We start from the raw sequence: 21,687 nt of genomic DNA, 5'->3' as shown, positions 1-21,687 counted from the left end.
GGCTGTCCTTAATCCCTGTAGTTAATACCTCTTGTCCATTCTTTTATCCCTGGTCCTTCCCATTGGCTGTGCCCTGTTCAAGAAGTGTATCTCTTGCACTGGGCTGTGAGTTTTCATAGACAACTATGAGGAAACTAAAAAGGACCAACCTCCTGTTTCCCTTTGGCTCATGTAGTGAATTCGCAAGTTTGCACACACAGAAATTCTACTTTGAGATGAAAGGCTTTTCTGTCTCCTCTAGTCCCAACAGCCCTTGAGAGGTGGTTAAGATGCACTGATTCTAGACACATGGGGAGTGTGCTATCAAGTGTTCCTAACACAGCTGTGAGGTTCATATTCTGTGGAAAGTGGGAGGAAGAGGGAAGGTGAGGCTGAGTGGGGAAAGCCCTCCCTCTGCAGGGGACAGCAGGTGCATTAGGGAGAGTTCACCTGCACAGGAAACTTGGCATGGCCCGTGCATTGTTTCCCTGGGGTGACCTGCCCACTGAGTGACCCATCTCAAGGATCTGATTAAAGGAGACGTGATACTGAACATGAATCGGGCTCGTATGTATTATATTTTAGTTTAAGGGTTTGGAATGAGTGTGTGCTGCCCTTGGAGAATCAGTGTGGCCAGTGAGCTTGGAGTGCAGGGCAGAGGGACAAACAGGACAGAGGAGAGGCGCAGGGCCCAGGTCTAACCCATCTCATTGTCACCACCATCCGAGGGACAGAATCCTCCCAGTTTCACCCCAAGTCTTTACTAAATAACAACTCCAGGATTCAAGATGCTCACAGGGCCAGTTACATTTTCAAAGTCTTTAAAAATCTGTGCTATTGAGAATTCTCCCTCAGGTAATAAAGGTGGTCGTGAAAATGTGATGTTTCATGTCTATGTGAAGTTTGTCTCACTCTTTGCTTTTAATCCCATACAAACTTCAGTCTTTCACTAGAGAGGTAAGAATTTATTTTTGTACACCTCAAGACGCAACCACTGATTTTTTACTTGTAGAAATTGAGAGCAGAATTCCATCTACCATAGCACTGTTCAAGTGTGCCAGGGCTAACGGACAGACAGACACTGTGCGTGCTCAAGGTCTGAGGTGTGTCTCTGATGATACAAGAATGTTTCTTCCACTTTGGCATGAAGTTTGCTTTCTTCTCTGTACTAGTCATAAATACCAATAAAATCAAATATTCGTGCTACTTTTTCAAGCATACAAATTGGAACTAATTTTTTTTTTTGGTGAGGGTGGGTACTGGGAATTGAACTCAGGGCATTCGACCACTGGGCCACATCCTCAGCTCTATTTTGTATTTTATTTAGAGACAGGGCCTCACTGAGTTGCTTAGGTCTCCCTAAGTTGCTGAGGCTGGCTTTGAATGTAATCCTCCTGCCTCAGCCTCCCAAGCGGCTGGGATTGCAGGTGTGTGCCCTTGTGTCAGCTGTCATTTTTTGACATAAACATACATTGATCACCCTGTGACTCAAAGGAAACACCCTGAAGTCCAACTCACGAAAACTCCTTTGTACATAACAGCCTCCTCTGAGTCTGCTAGTTCCTCTTCCTTGCTGAATGTTGGGAAGTTAGATAGGGTAATGTTGTTTTCTAGTTTTCATTTATTTATAGGAATATGTGAATATTCTGAAAAATTAAAACCTTGTTTGAGTCGACAAACATCATTGACATAGTTTGATGAAAAAAAAATGTCTCTCTGGGGGGGAATAATGCACAGCACACGGGTTTTCCCTTGTTCTATGGGGAGAGCAGGCCACACCCGAACCTGTGCTTCGGATCTCCCTTTTTGTGGGACCGTGAGGGCTCAGAGAGGATCAGTCATCGCCCGGCCCAAGACGGATATGTTTCAAGACAGGAGCCCATTCAGGCTCTAATGAAGAAGTCTGCTTTTCATTCTCCGTGTGTCCCATCCGGGTCATACTTTGCAAAACTACAGAAACACTCTAATGAAAAACGAATTTGAGTTCTTTGGGAATTCAAAAGGAGCGAGAGGCGTGATTGAAAGCAGATGGCGCAGCGACTGTTGGCTCCAAACAGGGAGGGGTTTTGTTTCTTTTTGGTAAAGCTGTATCTGGAGCTGGAGAAGTGAGAAATTAGTCCTCCTGCCCCCTATCTCCAAATGGGAACAGCAATGCCAACATTCAATCAATAGCATATAATCATGTGTCAGTAAAATTGCAGATAACCAGTGTTCATGTCAAGTTTCATAGAGTTGATTCCATAATAGCTTTTGAAATGCTCTTGATGAGGGGTTGGCCATTCATAGACCACGGTCCAAATTTGGCTCGTGGCCTATTTTGCAAATGAGGTTTAATTAGAACATTTTGCAAATTAAAATGTGTAAAAATAGCAGCCATTCACCTGGGCATGGTGGCGCATGCCTGTCATCCTAGCAACTGGGGGGGGGGGGGGGGCTAAGGCAGGAGGATCCTGAGTTCAAAGCCAGCCTCAGCAACTTAGCAAGGCCCTAAGCAACTCAGCGAGACCCCGTCTCTAAATATAATACCAAAAGGGCTGGGATGTGACTCAATGGTTAAGCACCCCTGGGTTCAATCCCTGGTACCATAAATAAATAAATGGCCATTCATGTTCTGGGAGCCATAAGTGGGTTATCTTCACAATTCTCTGTTGCTTTGTGATTTAATAGAGTTTTTTTTTTAAGGAAGAAAAAGCTTTTAGACTGTCTTATCTTAGTAATGGGAGTGCACCCTCTTGGTGGTGTAGATTGTCCATCCGAGTCTTAGTTTTGGGAAAGTGTAAATCAAACCTTCATATTTTGAAAGCATTATTTCCTCATATGTTTCTTTGGAAGAGACCATCTTTGGTTTTTCTCCATGAGTGTAGCATATCTAGAAAGCTCACAAGTTGACTGATTTCGAGAGCATACCCTCACGCACAAGCAGTGTGGATGGTGTATTCCTTCATTTTAGCTTTCCTCTTACTTTGCGGTGATGATTCACTTGTCAGCTTAGCTCTGTCCTGCAAGGATCTACCATTCCCTTTCGTAGGTGAAGGATGGAACCCTCCATAACAGAAGGGTGCTGCTGTGACTCTCTTATCTCAAATGGGAATAGCACTCCTCTGACTTTGCATTTCACCCGGGGATCTTATGATCTAACCATTTTGATTGACAAGTTTGAGCCTGAAACTGGACTATCTCTTGACAAGTCGAAGTTCACCATTACGAGAAGCTTCTCAGTCAATCATTCAGCAAATGTTCACTGAGCATTTGCTGTGTGCTAGGGGCTCTTGTGAATGCTAGGAATGTAGGAGCGAAGGAAAGAGATAGAGCTTTCATTAGCCCCAGGGCAGGGAGACAGAAAAGAAATAAGCACAATCATCTATCAGCTTCCAAGGAGGATTTGCTCCAAGACCCTAGGGTCTTGGAGGACACCCAAACCCAGGGATGCTCAAGTTCCACATAAAAACTGTGCACTGTTTGCATGTAACCCATGCACATCCCCCTGTAGGTTTTGATCTTCTCCAGTAACTCATGGTACTTCACGCATGGAGTGCTACATGAATGTTGTTACACTGACAAGAAAATGTCTGGGTGCATTCAGGACAGATGGAATCGTCTTTTCTAGTATTTTTAATCTGCAGTCTGTATTTTGACTTTGCAATTTAATAGTGATGGGGGAGGAAGCAATTAGAAGTGTTGGGAGTCACCCCGGCCCCAAAGACTAACTTCCCCATCCCCCAAAAGAGCCGACCAATGGTGAGCCCTGCTGGCTCACATGATCCTTACCCACCAATCAGACTAGCCCTGGTGGCTCACCTGATCCTTTCCCACCAATCAGAGCCCTGCTGGCTCACATGATCCTTACCCACCAATCAGAGCCCTGCTGGTTCATATGATCCTTACCCACCAATCAGACTAGCCCTGGTGGCTCACCTGATCCTTTCCCACCAATCAGAGCCCTGCTGGCTCACCTGATCCTTACCCACCAATCAGATTAGCCCTGCTGGCTCACCTGATCCTTACCCACCAATCAGAGCCCTGCTGGCTCACATGATCCTTACCCACCAATCAGAGCCCTGCTGGTCACCTGATCCTTACCCACCAATAAAAAAGCACCCCATGCCAACTGTCAAACCACCCCTGGCTCTTTAAATATGCAGAGCTGTTCCTCAATAAACGGGCATTTGCTCCGATGTCGAGCCTTGTTCCTTCTTTCATGAAGAATCACATCAAAGTCATGGAAGTGCACCATCTTGGTATGATCAGGAGTCCAAAGGGCCTTACTTTTGAGAAAATGTCTGAAAGATATACATTATTTTACAGATGACATGGGCTAAATCTACTGGTGTAATAAGGACTTTGGAGAAAATGGTGGTAAAGTTTTCTTGGTCAGGGGGACTATATTAGCTTTCTGGTATTGAAACAAATACCTTGAAATGTTCTTGTGTTAAGAGCTGATGGAATGTGAGGAACCAGGGGCAGGTGCCTGAGCAGGAGCTTGGCGTGAACCTGAAGGCAGATTCAGTGGAGAGAGGCATCCTGGAAGCCAGGAGGGTGTGTTGCAAGGAGAAGGAGGTGACCACTACGGGTGACCAAAGCGGACTTCTCACAAGCGAGGGGCCTATGCTCCTCACACCAGAAAAACCACGAAACTTTCCCATTTTAAATAACAAAGCAACTAGCCTACACAAAGCCCCAGGAACTGTGCATCCCAGAAGAAAGCTAGGGATTTATTTTTTATTTTTGTGATTGTTCTAATTAGTTGTACATAAGAGCAGAATTTCAATTTCAATTCATTGTTCACAAGTGGAGCACAAGTTTTCATTTCTCCGGTTGTACACCATGTAGAGTCACACCATTCGTGCAATCGTACAAGTACCAGGGGAATAAAGTCTGATTCATTCCACTGTCCTTCCTACGCCATACTCCTCCTCCCTTCACTCCCCTCTGCCTAATGCAAAGTACCTCTGTTCTTCCCTATCCCCTCCCCATGGTGAATCAGCATCCACGTATCAGAAAAAAAAAACATTTGGCCTTTGGTTCTTTGGGATTGGCTTATTTCACTTGGCATGATATTCTCCAGATCCATCCATTTACCAGCAAATGCCATCATTTCATTCTTCTTTAAGGCTGAGTAATATTCCATTGTGTATATAAACCACAGTTTCTTTATCCATTCATCTATTGAAGGGCACCTTGGTTGGTTCCACAGTTTAGCTCTTGTGAATTGAGCTGCTATATACATTGATGTGGCTGTGTCCCTGTAGTGTGCTGATTTTCAGTCCTTTGGGTATAGAGTAAGGACTGGGATAGCTGTATCACATAGTGGTTCCAGTCCAAGTTTTCTAAGGAATCTCCAAACTGCAGAAAGCTAGGAATTTTTTAATATAACTCCCTTGGCCCTTGTTCCAAAGCTTGGAATCCCTGACAGTCACAACACGGGTACATTTTCTCCTGGCTTCTACGTTGTTAGATATGGTCTCTCTGGGCCTCCTGTGCAGATGGCGTTGTAGCTGGAACCCTGCGCTGTGTTCTGCTGTGGGGGCATCTGTAGGTGGCCTGTGGTGTGGGGCAGCTGCCTGAGCTCAATTTGCAACTAGAAATGATGAGCAGACCCTCCGGCTGCGATCACACGATGCCTTCTCCATACAGAGTTTTGTAGGTTGGTGATTTCAGCACCCAATTGAGATTTGGGTTTTCAGAAACCAGAATGGGTAGAACTGCAAAACTGGACATTGTACATAAGTCATCGGATTACATGACAATGCACATAAAATTGGTGTCACGCTGCTGACCCTGGTCGGCGACTGAGATGGCTTCTCTTTTCCCTGGGGTTACAGATCCGTCGGCACCACCAGCCCCCGCTAACCTCCAACTGGCCAACTCCACCGTCAACAGTGACGGGACCGTCACGGTGACCATTGCCTGGGACCTCCCCGAGGAGCCAGATATCCCCGTGCACCACTACAAGGTGTTTTGGAGCTGGACGGTCAGCAACAAGTCCCTTGTCCCTACAAAGAAGAAGCGGAGAAAAACCACAGACGGGGTGAGTGGGAATGAGGAGGGAGGGCTGCGTCGCGCAGGGTGTATGTGAACCCCAAGTCGGAAGAGTGGCCCGTCTTGAGCTAAAAGTGTTGGTCTCCTGCTTGGAGCTGTGGGGAGGGGGTGGAGTCCTCAGGCATTAGGACCCAAGGGTCACTGGAGGTGTGTCCTTGAAAGGGACAATAGGACCCCAGCCCCTTCCTTTACCACTTGGCTTCTAAGCAATGAGAAGAGCAATTTTACTGTGCACCTACTCTGGCCATAATACATTGCCCACAGCAAAGGGGTCACCAGGTGGGTACCATGGCACATATCTGTAATCCCAGCAGCTCGGGAGGCTGAGACAGGAGGATCGCGAGTTCAAAGCCAGCCTCAGCAACTTAGTGAGGTGCTAAGCAACTCAGTGAGACCCTGTCTCTAAATAAAATATAAAATATGGCTGGGGATGTGGCTCAGTGGTCAAGTACCTCTGAGTTCAATCCCCATACCCACCCCACCAAAAAAAGAGGACCACTGAGACCTCTAAAACTGTCAGCCAGGACAGACCTTTTCTAAGTTGATCTTCTGAGGCATTTGTTAGAGTAACTGAGCACCAAGGAGCATGCGTGCCAAGGGTTTCTGTCCCATCCTAGGCAATCACAATTGAATTGAGTCCACTCACCTACTCTTATTCTAATGGCAGTTACAACGTCACCTCCAGAAATCAAAGCCACAATTAACATACGTCCTTCTTACCTATGTAGCCACAAAGATGAAATAATGTAAGATGTCCTTTATACGCAGGTCTCTCTCTCTCTCTCTCTCTCTCTCTCTCTCTCTCTCTCTCTCTCTCTCTCTTAAAAGAACTTTGTAAATTGAAAGGCAAATATTCATAATTCTCCTATTTCGAGCTTTTCCACCTGCACACAACTTAGAAAGTACAGTTGGGCCACGTGTTTTTCACACTGATTTAAGAAGAATCTGAAGGGCTTTATCATCCAGATGCCAAAAATTATATCTTCATTGAGCCCTTCTCTGCAGTGAGATTTCAATCATAGTGAACAGGACATTTTGGTGCATAAAGGAGTTAGCTGCTCGATTTACTTTTGGTGTACCTTCCTTTATTTTGATGTTATAACATTTATATAAACACTCTTCTCCCTCATTTATGAAGCTGATTTCCTAAATGAGTTCTGTTTAAAAATACTTTTTAAAAGATAGGATTTTTTTTGTACTAAAGATTTTGATATCTGTGCTACTTAGAATTATAAATTATGTCTCCAAAAGCCCATATCATCGATATTTAACTGTTAAACTATTTTCATTTTGAAGATATTGTCATACAGGTTGATTTCTTATGTTGAAGAATCCTGCCATGTTTTGTCTGATAGAAATAGCTCAAGAGCTACAGTTGTAAAATCACTGGAATCCAAAGGAAAAAAAAATGACATGATAAAATGTTAAAGTTCCCTACTTCAGGTGGCATTTTATGACATTCGTAACCAGACAGCATCAAAGATACACTTGGGATATGAGCAACTGATGTCTATCATATGCCCATTATATAAACAAAGCATAAATCATAAATTAAATTAATCACAATGATCCAGTGCAGTTACTAATTTAAGTATCCGTGAGCCCAGTGTTTGAGTCACCTTTTCACTGCAGTGGCCAAAAGAACTGACAAAGAACAATTTTAGAGGAGAAGTTTATTTGGGGCTCATGGTTCCCGAGGTCTCAGTCCATAGATGGCTGACTCCATAGCTCTGGGCCCAAGGTGTGGCAGAACATCAGGGCAGAAAGGTGTTCTGGAGGAAACCAGCTCAGGACTTGGCAAATAAGAGAGAGAGAGAGAGAGAGAGAGAGAGACTGCTCACCACGGACAAAATATAAATCCCAAAGGCATGTCCCCCAAGGACCCACCTCCTGCAGCCACACACACTCCACCTGCCTATAGTTACCACCCAGTTAATCCCTATCAGCGGATTGATGCACCAATTGGATTACACCCCATAATATAGCCATTTTACCTCTGAACATTCTCTTTTGAGGGACACTTTATATCTAAACCATAACACCCAGGGTAGCCCAAATTATGGGTCACTATCTCATGAGTGTCTTGTATTTTCCAGTGGAAAAAAGACAAGCTACATTCTATATGAATTATTGCACTTTGAGATATTAAAGTTTGGCCAACTGATCAATGAGATTAGAAAACAGAAAACCACCAAAGAAATAAGACACCAAGGAATTTCTTCCTGGGGATCGACTATTCCCATTTCTTAAGATGCCGTTCTAATATCCATGGTAACTAAATAAAGTGGGGACTTCCAAGTGAAGGCTCTTTGAAAAGTGAATTTTAATTGACCTGGCGGAAAACAGAGTTTAGGAAGAACGAGATGCAATTAAACAGATAAATCCTACTTAAAGGAAATGGGGAACCCAGAAGCTGGTCTAACTCCTGATCCTCCAACCTCAGCCTCATGAGTCACTGAGATTATAGGCATGTGCCACTACACCTGTCTACCACCTGTCTTTTTTAAGTGACCAAGTGCATTCTATTTAATGAGTGTTTTAAATTCTAAGGCAATGATCTTCTTTGTCTTGAATACAAGTTCCTGGAAGGGGGCTTTACTAAACTTCTCCTAAGTGTAATCTTCAGTTCTAATTCCACCTTGCTCTGTGCACCTGGAGACATCACCTTCTCCTTTAGCCTTTGCAGAATTCCTGTCTTGTCCCCAAGATACTAGGCCGATTATGCAGTTTTGCTTTACTTCCTTTCAATCGCAGCAGCATCTATAGAAAATTGGGTCAGTGTTTGACATTGACAATAATGATGGCAGAAATATCTTCAAGCATTTTTTTGAAGCTGATTTGTTTTGTAACTTTTGGTGGAACTGCACTCAGGAGATGTAGAACAGTTAGCAAAGAAGGGCAATTAATGCCATCTCATAACTGTCCCGGGTCTCTGGCAACACAAGCCTTTGTAACTTCATTAGGAAGAGCCCTCTTTTCTGTTCAGACTGCTGTCTAGAAGGAAGTGTGTTTGAAATCATTTGCTCCTGCACATGCAGTTGTTGAATTAGGACAATTATTATTTAACGGGTTCTGGCCTTTTTATGAAATCTATTTTGATCCGCGGTAAAAGTGGATTTTCCATGGTGCAAATCCACACAGTGTCTGACCTTGGGAAGTTGAAGGTCCATGCAAGCTAAATGTTGACGTGCTTCACAATGTCTGGTAAGATTTGCTGTGGAAACGAGAGGCGAAGACCGTTTCTAACGGGGCTCGGGGATACTCCCTCTGTTTGCAGCTCCAGAATTTCGTGATCCTGGAGAGGCTTCAGCCAGATTACGACTACACCGTGGAACTGCAGGCCATCACATACTGGGGGCAGACCCGCCTCAAGAGCGCCAAGGTGTCCCTTCACTTCACGTCCCCACACCCCACCAATTACAGTAAGTGACCTCCACATGCGTCTTGAGCTCTATCGTGACACACACCTGTGTATCTTATGGAAGAACGAGGTGCAAAACAATTTCACCTCTGGAGACATCTTTGTGGTGTTTATTGTTGGTGCAATTGTCTTGGTGTCGTGAAGGAAACTGAACAAGAAAACAGGGCAGGATGCACCTCGGTGGTAGAGCACTTGTGTAGCACGGGTGAGTCCCTGGGTTCCGTCCCAAGGACCGCCACCAAAAGAAAGAAAGCCGTACCTTGTGAGCCATCTATTTATGCACTTCCGTTATTTGCAGGCTTTGTGCACAAGCACACTTCTCTCTAAAGGGAACACAAACTGTCACATTGTTGTAGTTTTTGTTTTTCTCTTGAAAGTGGCATGCCTGTTTTTCCTTGGTGTCACACTGTGGTTGTGTTCCTTTTTGGACAGCTACCTAATGCTCCGTTGAGTGAAGTTACTTAAGAATTCCCACATTGGTTTTCCTTGTTTCCATTCTTTTTTTCCCCTTAAGTAGTATGTTTGTCACCAACTGAGCAAAACAAGAGGGTCTCACAGGACATGCACATCTTAGTTGTAAAATAAGTTCCTTGATGTTTGTGGCTTGTTCAGTGTGCGGGGCTGGTAGGGACTGCCGTGTAGGAGCACCTGGAAGGGGCTCAGGGAACCAGGGCAGGAATGAGAGAGACGGCCAGGGGCATCCCTTGTCCTGGGGACCCTAGGGCCATTGGTTCATTAGTCTAGCAGAACCCTGCCTCCCTCATGGGAGTTGGTCTTGATGAGAAGGCAAAGAATGCACTCAACTTCGCAGAGGCAACGCTAGCTCTGCAGAGTTAGATGCAGCAATTGCTCATAATTATCTTCCACCACCTGGGAAAAAGGCAGGCTCCACATGAGCAGGTTGGTCGGATATGACACTTTCTACAAGTACCAGAATCACAGCTTCCTGGCTTTTGGAGAAATCCGCTCTCTGGAGATTAAATAGATTCAAAGGGGTCAATTTTTATGTATAAGTCCAGGTACTATATAACGGTTCCCTAAAACATCTCATGGAACTATTTCTATGTGTTAAGAAGCTTCATTTTTTTTTTTTTTTTTTTTTTGGCACTAGGGATGAAACCCAGGGGCACTTAATCACTGAGCCACATCTCCAGCCCTTTTTTTATGTTTTATCTAGAGACAGGGTCTCCTGAGTTGCTTATGACCTCACTGTGTTGCTGAGGCTGGCTTTGAACTTGTGATCTTCCCATCTCAGCCTCCAGAGCCGCTGGGATTACAGGCCTGCGCCATCAAACCCAACTGCTTCATTCACTTTTCATTCATTGCATTGTCTATGATGCTAGAAATACTATGCTAAAATACTACACATACATACATAATGTGCAATACCCTTTAATTGCATGATATTGTATATATATGATGTACATCCTCTGTATAGTGTATATGTCCTGTAAAATTTTCTATAAACATAGTGTACATGGGTGTATATATTCACAGACATATGCACTCACCTATACAAATACAGTCATTTCTCAGTGTCTCTGGGAGATTGGTTCCCAGAGTACTGTCCCATGGATACCCAAATCCAAGGGAAGTCAAATCCTTTACATAAAATAGCATAGTCTTTGCAACTAACCCATGCACATACCCCATGCACCTTAAACCATCATGACTTACGATACAACGTCAATACTATGGCGTGCATGGTCGGTCTAGTGTATCGTTTAGGAACTATTAACGAGAAAAAGGGGGCTGGGGGTGGGGCTCAGTGGCAGAGCGCTTGCCTCCCACGGGTGAGGCACCACATAAAAATAAATAAATAAATAAAGATTAAAAAAATATAACAAGGAAAAGTCCTTATGTGCTCCATACAACAGCAATGTTTTCCCCAAGTATTTTTGAGGGAATACTGTTGAATCCACAGATGTACAGCCTACAGATATGGAGGGCTGAGTGTATACACACACACACACACACACACACACATATGTGCGCACACACACGTAGACATTTTTTCCCAACCCTGGATGTATTCTGGTCTCCGCCTTAGAAGTGCCTGATCTTGAATTTGGGAGATAAATGTAAAATAAAGACCCTGTGCATTGCCTGCAGAGCCCAGAGCTAACATGGAGGAGGGGAAAGAGCACCACATTCTTCCCCGTGAGCCCCCGTCCTCTGTGCGCTCCTGACACACAGACACCTTTCCATACAGAAGCAGGGCACAGATAAGGAAGGCCTGGCCAGAGCACGCAGGGCAGAGGACCCAGCCTGGGAGGGAGAAGGAGGCGGGAGGCCATTCTCTCCCGTGCCTGGACCACCTGCTAGTGCCTCCCTCTGCCTCCCTCTGACCGGTGCCACTTTGAGCTGCCTCGCAGCACCTCCACCTGCAGGGCAGCAGGCCCCCCAGACCCAGTGCCTCCAACCATGAACTCGCGAGCCCCTTCCCCCCTCACCAGGGCCAGAAAGTCCTTTGTCTCCGATTTTAAATCACATGTGACCTCTGTCCAGCTGTTCCTCGAGCTCAAACCGTGTCATCTCTTTCTCATGAAATTCAAATCGTCATCCTGTAGAGTTCCACTTTCTTTTCTTGTTGTTTCCCCCAAAACCCTATCCTGAGCCGCGATCCGCCTTATTTCTCTCCAACACCAAAATCTTATCAAATTGCATCCAACGTCTGCATCACTTCTTTTCCTACGGACGGTGGGGATTCCACCCGTGCTGTGAAACGGGCATGTCCCTCTGCACCCCGGCTCTTCCCAGTCAACAACATTCTTTCCCTGTTAGCAACTGGAGTGGGTTTGCCAACTCCCGTAATTTAATACGTGTGTCTCCCCAGAACAGGAGCAAGCAGGGGAAAGCTGCCACCTCAACTGCTCATTGTTGAGGTTACATCACCCGGGGTCTGTCTGGCTGTGGTCCCCCTCACGTGAAAACGTCTGTGGAGCGCTCCTTGGCCACAGCACGTGCCTGGCCTTCTCAGTCCTCCTGGGCCCTCCTCACCCAGCTCTGCAAACTCAGTGACTTCTTTTTTTGATACCAAGGACTGAACTCAGGGGCACTCGACCCCTGAGCCCCATCCCCAGCCCTATGTTGCATTTTATTTAGAGACAGGGTCTCACTGAGTTGCTTAGCGCTTTGCTATTGCTGAGGCTGGCTTTGAACCCATGATCCTCCTGCCTCAGCCTCCTCAGGGAGATCTTTGAGGATCTCCTTCTTCTGAGTAAGGTCCCAATCCTTTCTCTGTCCCCTTAGGCCACATTCCACAGTCTATTTTAAGCCCCTCCCTCTCAGTAAGATAAATCCCCTCTTGTGTAAGCACATCTCTCCCTTACCCCAGGGTTCTCCTCTGTAATCCAAGTGGACCGTTCATCCGTCTGCCTAAGGCAGACTCTACTCGGTGGTGTCTAGACCCACGCCTGCCTTCCCAACTCACACACCTGTGTCCGCTGTTGTGAGCATCTGTCCTGGTGAGACACCACTGGTTATCTGTCTGTGTGTAATCCCACGTGGGTCATGTGTCTGTGGGTTATCCATCCTGACTCCTGTGTATAATCACTGCACCATGCATACGAGTGAGACGGGATGAACAAGGTATTCCTTTCCTAAAACTTCAGGGTACCTTGGATGGATCTTCTCAGCCTTCATTTTAAAAGCATGCTCTTCCTTAGTCTGGTTTTTTCCATCCAACCTCTTTCCTAGGACATTCCAGAGCTTTCTATAGGTGTCATTCGGTTGATCCATCTGATACAGGAGTAAAAACAAGGACGAGGGAGACAGAAATGGTATTTTTTTGTTATTTTCCAGCAACCAACGTCCTCTGTCTTTTCCAGGATGTTTGCATATTTGAGTCATGTGGCTAACCATACCAGACGAATTCTCTTTCTGGGTGAGAGTTTCTACCCTGTGGATAGACACTAGAATTAGATCTGCTAAGTGAGTAAGTTGCCATACGTAATATTAAGATCCTGACCACCAAGATATTTCATTGATTCCTCAGGGTTAGGATCTCATATAATCATCTTTAAAAATTAGACAGTGTCTTTCCTGACCCAAGAGAGTATGACGGCCAACCTCACAATAGCGGCTTTATCCTAAAGACTAATTCCCTAGAAATAGCTGCATTCAGCTGACGGATAATCTTGCACCTCTTGTAGATTCAGAAAAGTAATGAAAGCAAAAACACAGAGCCAACTCCCTACAGCAACCTACATTGCTCGGGTCTCTGGTTATTTTACAGAAGAGACTGGCTTTGTAACAGATTATGTGGGATAGAGCTGAATGTTTGTCAAGCTTTTATATCTGAAGCTTGATATATAATCTCATAGACACTACTGTATGACTTTTACAAGAACACTCCATATTTCATCATGATCCACCTGGAAGTAAAGAATAATTAGGACTTTACACTCTAAGCAAGAGAAATTATATTTTATAGGAAGTGGGGGAGTAGTAACTGTCAGCATATAAACTAATTTTGAGTTATATTCTTCCAGGTCTGCAGGCTACCAGGGGTTTTAAGGATAAATATTTTCATGCAGGCAGAAGCTGAATGTGCATGCAGTTTTATAAAAGTTTCCCTTGAAGGCTGTAGGAGGTAACTCTGTCTTTAATGGAAATGTAGTGTGCCTTCTTGGAGGCAGGAGGAATAACTCCAAGGTTGACAGACTCTCAATATTTTATTGTTACCTCCTATAATGGGAATATTCTTCTGACTTTCCAAAATATGGAAAAAAAAATGGAGAGAATACTCTGAATATCTTAATCTGTAAAGTTAGTTTCAATTTGGATGTTTGAAAAAATAGCATGAATCTTTGATTTTCTTAGTACTTAGGGCTACTATAGAATAGAAAGCAGATTTCATGCCAAAGTGGAAGAGATGGTCCTACAAACTCAGACACACACCCTAGCATTTCAGCTTGCACAGTGTGTGACTGTCCCGTAGCCCTGGCACACTTGAGCGACCCTACTTGTGAATGGATTTCTGCCCTCCATTTCTTCCAGTAAAACTACAGTGGTTCAATCCCAAGGTATGCAAAAATAAGTTCTTGCTTCTCTAGAGAAAGATTAAAGTGTGCACAGGATTTAAAAGCAAATAGCAAGAAGAAATTCACATCGACATAAGACATGGCATCTTGACGGCCAACTTTATTATCTGCTGGAGAAGATCAAAGATGTTCAAAGACTTTAGAAATGGAAAAGGCCCCGTGAGCATCTTGACTGCTGAATGTGTGTTTAGTAAAGACGTGGGGTAGAACTGGGATTATGTCACTCCATGCTGGTGGCCACAACCATTAGACCTGGGGCCCTGTGCATCACCTTTAATAGTCCTTGAGATAGGCCACTTAGTGGAGAGGTCACCCCAAGGAAACAATGCCAAGTCTCTTCGGCAGCCTGACTCTCCCTAATGCCCCCTGCCTTCCCCTGGTTAGGGAGAGTTTTCCCCACTCAGCCTCGCCTTCCCTCTTCCTCCCACCTTCCAAAGAATGGGGGCATCCTAGCTTTGTTAGGAAACCTTGATACCACATTGCCCATCTGTCTAGAATCAATGTATCTTAATGCACCTCTCCAAGGGCTATTGGAACTTCAAGAGGCAGAGAAGACTTCCATCAAAGAGCACAATGTCTGCGGGTGCAAACTGTCAATTCAGTACATGAAAGGGAAAAGTGTTGTTTTTTTTTTTTTTTCATCATTACTAAGTTGTGTGAGTTGTCTATGAACACTCACAACCCAGTGCAAGAGATCCACTTCTTGAAGAATGCACAGCTATTGGGCACAGCAAGAAAATAAAAAAAATGGAGAAGAGGTATTACCTACAGTGATTAAGGACAGCACTGGGGCTGCCTGCAAAGCAAAGCTCTCCCCAAAGAAAGGAACATGAGAATTTTATTCTGGGAGTCTATCCATATTCACGTTGGGGCTGGGCCCCTCCCTGGGCATTTCTGGGTGAGGATGTACATTTCTGACACGGTCAGTTCAGGATCATGGTTGGAGAAAAGAAGTTGGTGGACACGTGTCTGTGCATGCTCAGCTCAAAGTCACTGTGAAAGGTTCAGGCAGAGAACACAGACATTTAAAGGTGGCAGACTTGAGCACTCTGGGCATGCTCAGGTGAGGGTCACAGAGACGGCAGGTGTGAACCTTTCTAGATAGGCTCAGTTCAATATGAAATGATCCAAGTATTATCTTGGAACCTAAAAGAAAACAATAAATAGTGTTCCTGGGATCTTAAATATCACAGCTGGTTCTTTGTGAGTTTCTCCAAACAGTTTTAGCTAGAAGAAAACCAACACCATATTGAAGATGTGTTAGGAATTGGCCTGTAAACGTGCCTATCCCACTTAGTAGCTAACAGACTTGGTACCTGGTGAGGAGGACATATTTTACTCTCAGACAGCTCCGGGATTCAATCTCCATTACCGTTTCCTTGGAAGTTTGTCAAACTGGATGTGATTTTTAATATTTGTTCAAGTGCTCCTTTTCTTCATCGTTAATGAATGCTAATAGCTCTTTATCAGAGATGTGCAAACCAGGGCCCAGGGGCCACACCCACCCTAAACCTGTTTGGTACCTAAGAAAGATTTTACTGGAATGCAATCACACTTGCTTTCATATCCCATCTGACTCTTTTAGAAACCTCTTTTCACATCACAGAGCTGGAGACCCTTTCTTAAACAAAGAATTGGCAAAAAAAAAAAAAAAAATGACCTCACATGGAGTGAAGACAGGTATCTCATTCATTCCCTTCCACCCACTGGCTGACCCCACCCTAAGTGCCAGACACTTGGCCCTGTGTGACCTCAAAACTTTGGACACTTCCTCAGTGAGTCTAGTACTGTCTTCACCACTCAGTCCTCATTTTAAACCTGGGTGAATGGGTGCCGCACTCTAATTTGTTGCCTCCTTAGTTTCTGTATTTTGTCCCCAGATATTTCCATTTTAGCATTTGGGACTTCCCGGTTGCTTTCTCATAGGTGTGCTTTGAAAAGGAAATTTTCTTCAAAAAAGATGGATACACACTACCTTTAATAGACTTATAAGCAGTACAATCAATTCCCCAACAACCCATTGACGATTTGTTTTTGAAATTAAAAGTTTCCTGCCATTAGTGGGAAACGCGCCTCACTCTACTCCAAGATGACCAATAGAAATGAAGGAAAGGACATAGCACTGGTGTTGGGAGAGGAAACCATCATATATGAACATGTAGAGCTGACCCTTGTGGGAAAGTTCATATAAAATCATCACTGCCAGTGTAATTATATCATCCAGGATGATCTTAGCCATTTCCTTAAACACTAAATTGAAAAAAGTGACATTAACATCCATCCATCCCAGGAGACGAAACATAACCGTCTTTCCTGATAAAATTAGTTGTTTGTTTTCCCCTAAGAGCGCATCCCTGTGTATTATGGTCAGTTTGGGGGAGAGGTTTCTAGGGGTTGAGTCCAGGGGCACTTAACTACTCAGCCACATACCCAACCCTTTTCCGCCTAAATCTACAGACATGGTCTTGCTAAACTGCTTGGGGCCTCACTAGTTGCTGAGGCTGGCCTCAAACTTGCTATCCTCCTGCCTCAGACTTTCTGAGCTGGTGACCCTGCAGGCGGGCTCCCCCACGCCCAGCTATGTTCATGTGGACAGTGTGGCCAATGCCCCTCTCCAATGGCTGAAATGGTTAAGTGGAATTGTCAAGTGGATTGGTTTAAGAGCGATTAGGATTAAGAAGATTCTGGGTGTGTCCAGGAGGGTGTGTCTAGGAATGATTGGCTTCTGGCCGAGCCAATTGGAGAGGAGACCCCTCCCAAAGCGGGGGGGGGGGGCAGCTCAGATCAATAGGATGACTGTTTGGATAGCACAGGGAGGCCCAGCAGAGACAAGCTCCCTTCTTCTCCAACGGGCTCTTGATTGGTCCTGCGACCAACTCAGGTTGTCGACTCTGACTTCTTCCCTCCTCCCAAGTGGACTCTGCCAGTGATTCTGCAGGGAGTTTCCAGAGGCCTTGGGGCTTGGACCAGGGAAGACGGTGCATCCCCCTTGTCCGGGGCCCAGCCTCCTGGATCGTGTGGCTCCTGGTTCTCCCAGCTCTCCAGCCTGCAGCTTCTGGTCGCAGGAGCCGACCTAATAAGTCCCCTTTTTATATTTCCTGTGAATTCTAAAAAAGTAGAGGCAGGAGCGAGGCCCTGCTAGGGTACAGGACCCGCGGTGGAAGGACAGAGGACGAGGCTTCCCTGGCCCTCCACAGGCCCGAGGCCCCGCCCGTGCCACTCACTGTGACGTTGAGGCCTGTGGGGCCCTAGCAACTGGGGCCCCCTGGATACCGACGCCCCTCGGACAGTGCCCCTTTGGTCTCTGATCTCGCTCGACGCCGCCCATCCTGAAGCAGCCCCCCACGCACCGCTCTCATGGGCGGCTACCTGACCAGGTGCCTAAAGAGTCACCCGCGCCGTCCCTGGACCGCGCCGCGGCCCGGCTGCGCGCGGGAGCCCGGTTCTGCCAGCCGCAGGGCCGTGTGCCGTCGCCTGGACCCCGGGCTCTTCCATCCTGCGCTCGTCTTCCCGGGCTTCTTTGTCCTCTCCCGAGCCCTGCCCCGCATCGGGCCCGCGGACCTCCCGGCTGCGCAGCCCACTGAGCCCAAGCAGTCCCTCTGGGAGATCTTGAAGCAGGGGCGCAGCGCTCCTCGCCCCGGCCACACCAAGCCTCCAGGATCCAGGAGGCGCCCTGGGGCCCACAGCCGGGTCACAGTCGTCATCAAAGCCCCCCGGCGCCCAGGGACCCGCTACAAGGGCCCCCCCGTGGAGCCCACGCCAGACCCGTGCGCCAAGGCCACCGTGCTCCAGGCCCTCAGCAAGTGCACCAAGGGCAAGAGGAAGTGTGATGGGCCCCTCTGGTTTGAGATGCTGGAGCCCGAGGTCCCCGAGCCCAAGGTCCCTAAGCTTGAGGTTCCAGAGCCCCCGAAGAGTCCGGAGCCCCCGAAGACCCTGGAGCCCCGGCCCTCGGCTTTGGTGCCTGTGATCAGCAAGGGAGCGACGCCGCCCTTCGCGCCCCAGCTGGGTCCTGCGACAGGAATCAACGGCCCAGTGCCCAGGAGACCCCCGCAGAGCCTGCCCCCGAGACGTCCCTCGCCTGTTGGTGCCGGCTGTGTCCCCTGGTGCAGGCACTGCACCGGCCAAGGGCACCGTCTTGTAGCTGCAGACCCGGGTGCAGGTGCCCCCCAGTCCACGGGCCTCGGGCCTGGCCGCCCTGCTCAGCAGCCTCAGCAGAGGACCCCCCCTGAGCCCCAAAGGCCGCTCAGCCCCATGGTGCCCCTGACGGCCCCGAGAGGGCCCAACGGCCCCATTTTCTTCAGATACAGACCTACAGTCATCATCGTCTCCTACTGAGTCCGCTCTACCCCACGGGGAGGCTTGGCCACCAGCGGACTGGCCACTGCTTGGACTCACAGGTCTGCCACCCTCAGCCCTCCTCTGTGTCACCTGAGGAGCCCCCACTCTAGGAGACTGTTGACCCCTCACCCCTGGCCGCCCACTCCCGCTTCTCCCTGGGAAGAGACTGACCCGGGAGGCGCCCTCCGCCCATTTCTTAGTTAAGCGCTGCTTCTTGTGTCCTAGAGTAGTGATAGGAATAGAGAAGGTTGTTTTCCTAGACATTGTCCTGTTCTTTCTTTCCAAGACTCTCCCCTGTAGTTTGTCCAACTGGACACTGTAGAGGGTGGGGCCTGACCTTCCGGTGGTCGGTGCTGTCCTGTGCATGGGGGGGGGGGGGGAGCAGCCTCCCTGGTCTCTGAGGGGCAGCTGAGCCAGTCCACAGTGTCTCCAGCCAATTTCCAAACAACCAGACTGTTGGAAAGCTACCAATCTTGAGTTGCATTCAAAAAAGAAGAAATTTTAGTTACATATTTTCAAACAATAAAGGTTAGAAGTAGACAGTTTGTATAGCACAATGTCGTCTGCAGGAATTAGTTCATATAACTATTATTTAAAATATAAAGAATGTATTTTAATTCATATTTCTGTGTATATTTGAACCTTTACATAGCATGTATGTTGTCAATTCAGTAGGAATTCAATTAATCATTTATTAACAAAGCTGGTTGAAATATTTCGAAATATTAATGGGCACATTACTAGTGATAATGTCATACATTCTGTGTTGTTTAATACAGTTAATATTGTTCCACTATACAAGTGATATAAAAAGTATGAAATTGTGTTTCTGACGTGATAAAGAAGGGCAGAAACCAGGCCAGGGCCTTTGGACACTTTGCCTGGGCTGATCTTTCTATGCAAAGTCTCCATACAGTTTTGGAACTTGAGCTTCATGGTCTTCCTGTTGAGAGGCAGGGGACACAGCTCTAACCCTAGCAGTCCCTCTTCCCATGGAACGTGGTGTCCAGGGTAGAGCAGAAGAGAGACCAGGAAATACACCAACACGTTTTGGGGTGGAGCTGGAGGGATGGCAAGCTCTGAGAGACAGAGAGGGGGAGTTCTAGATCTTCTAGGGGAGACTCAAAAATCAAGCTTGTAGCTGAATGGACAGGGCACTGTGTGTCAATGACATAGAAGAAGGACTTTGGCTCTGATTTCATCAATTGAGACATATCGGGCATGTGGGGTGGCTGTCCCCTCTAAGATAGGATTGTCCTGAACCTTGGGCTCTATTATTTCTCTCTGGTCTCTCCTGTAAATGCTAAGCTCTGTCCAGTCATGGATGTAGGTCCAACCCCCACCGCTCACTCTACCCCATCCCTGTGCACATACACACACACACACACACACACACACATATGTACACACACACCACAAACACACATTTCCTTGGTGGAGTCAAAACCACGCCCAGGTAAAGACTCTGTATTACTTCTTCATCTTTTTTACCTTAGAAGTTCTACTCTTTGAGTAGCTGTGGGGTTCACAAAATAATGAGTTCTTTGAGAGGCTGCCCTGTGATGTGATGCTTCCTTCTGTGGACATGAATCCCAAAGCCCCTTTCCCCAGGACTCCTACTTCAGCTGTCGGGTAAGGTCATCCAGTGGGATTCACCTCTTATAGGACAGCACCACGTGTCCCCAGATTCCTTGACACTTGTCCCTTCAGGGTGAGCCCAAGTCCCTCTCCTGAGTGGGAGGCCTAGAGATGCCCTTCCAACTGCCACAGTTGGAAAGTCCCACCCCAGGTCCAGTGGACATGACCCCCTCCTGCACCCACCCACCCCTGTTTTCCTTCTCCCCAACTCCCATGTCCTGGCTGACAGCAGACAATATCAAATGGAGGGTGTCACCCAATACCTGAGCAGGCTTCTTTAGAAACCTCAGGGTCAGGAGAAAGGACACACTGTCACAGAGTGGGGGGTGGGGGAGAAAGAGGGCCTCAGCAGAAATTCTAGGAATATCCAAATAAACTAGGGAGTTTCCTTCATCTCTGTCCACCATGAGTTTCTCAGTGTTGATGACTGCGCTGGGGCAGGTGACAGCAGAGCCAGAGGGCGGCAGGGCAGGGCACAGAGCAGGCTTTCTCAACATGGGCCAGTGACCTCTGGGGCGGGCTTCCTGTTGTGCTGCCCAGTGTGGCGGTCCAGCAGCCTCCCTGGGCTCTCCCTGCTAGGGGCCACAGCACCTGTCTTGACAGTAGCCCCTCCAGCCAACAGAGAAAGCCACCAATGCTTCCATGTCCTCCAGAGTCCTCTGAAGAGCTGGCACCGGCAGGGCCTCAGGGGACCCCCTGCTCCCCAGCAGCTCTGTGACTTTGCAACCTTCTTTTTTTAAATCTCAATATTCTTTGGGCTGGGGACCGACCTCAGTGGGAGAACATTGTCCGGCAAATCCTAAGCCCGACATTTACTTCCAGCCCTTCTAACAAAACAAAGGCAATCTGAAATTCTTTCAAGGGCTGAGGATGGAGCTCAGTGGGAGAGTTCAGGCCTAGCAAGTGTGAAGCCCTGGGTTCCACCCCCAGCTCTGCACACACAAAAATCTCATCAGTATTTCAAATTCAATATGTACCTATCTATAAGAAGCCATGTCTATATATTTTAGGAAGAATTAAACAGTTATTGCAGAAGCTGCCGGGGGCACTCCACAGTGGGCCACAGGTGTAACTAAGCAAAGCCAGGGGTCAACTGCAAGGTCTGACTGGCATCATTGAAGATGACGTGACCATTACGCAGGTGCTTTGGAAATAACTAGGTGTGTTCAAATCCAAGACGTAGACACCCAGATGTAATAAGGAGGTGTAAATAATTAGACTAAAATT

At 46.9% G+C, this 21,687-nt stretch overlaps 1 protein-coding gene across 1 annotated transcript; it reads left to right on the top strand.

The window, feature by feature from the left end:
- Positions 1–5,158: 5,158 nt before the first annotated feature.
- On the top strand, positions 5,159–19,194 carry LOC124106586 (proline-rich protein 2-like). The gene is made up of 2 exons (XM_046464258.2): positions 5,159–6,007; positions 9,296–19,194. The coding sequence occupies exon 2, from the start codon at positions 17,842–17,844 to the stop codon at positions 18,817–18,819; it is 978 nt and encodes a 325-aa protein (XP_046320214.2). The 5' UTR covers positions 5,159–6,007; positions 9,296–17,841; the 3' UTR covers positions 18,820–19,194.
- Positions 19,195–21,687: the final 2,493 nt, after the last annotated feature.

This window comes from Marmota monax, unplaced genomic scaffold (assembly GCF_021218885.2).
Source record: "Marmota monax isolate L192 unplaced genomic scaffold, Marmota_monax_Labrador192_F-V1.1 WCK01_AAM20220418_F8-fsc00260, whole genome shotgun sequence".
NCBI lineage: Eukaryota > Metazoa > Chordata > Mammalia > Rodentia > Sciuridae > Marmota > Marmota monax.
Note: the sequence above shows the minus strand (reverse complement) of the source record. Positions and strands in the feature narration are given on the sequence as shown.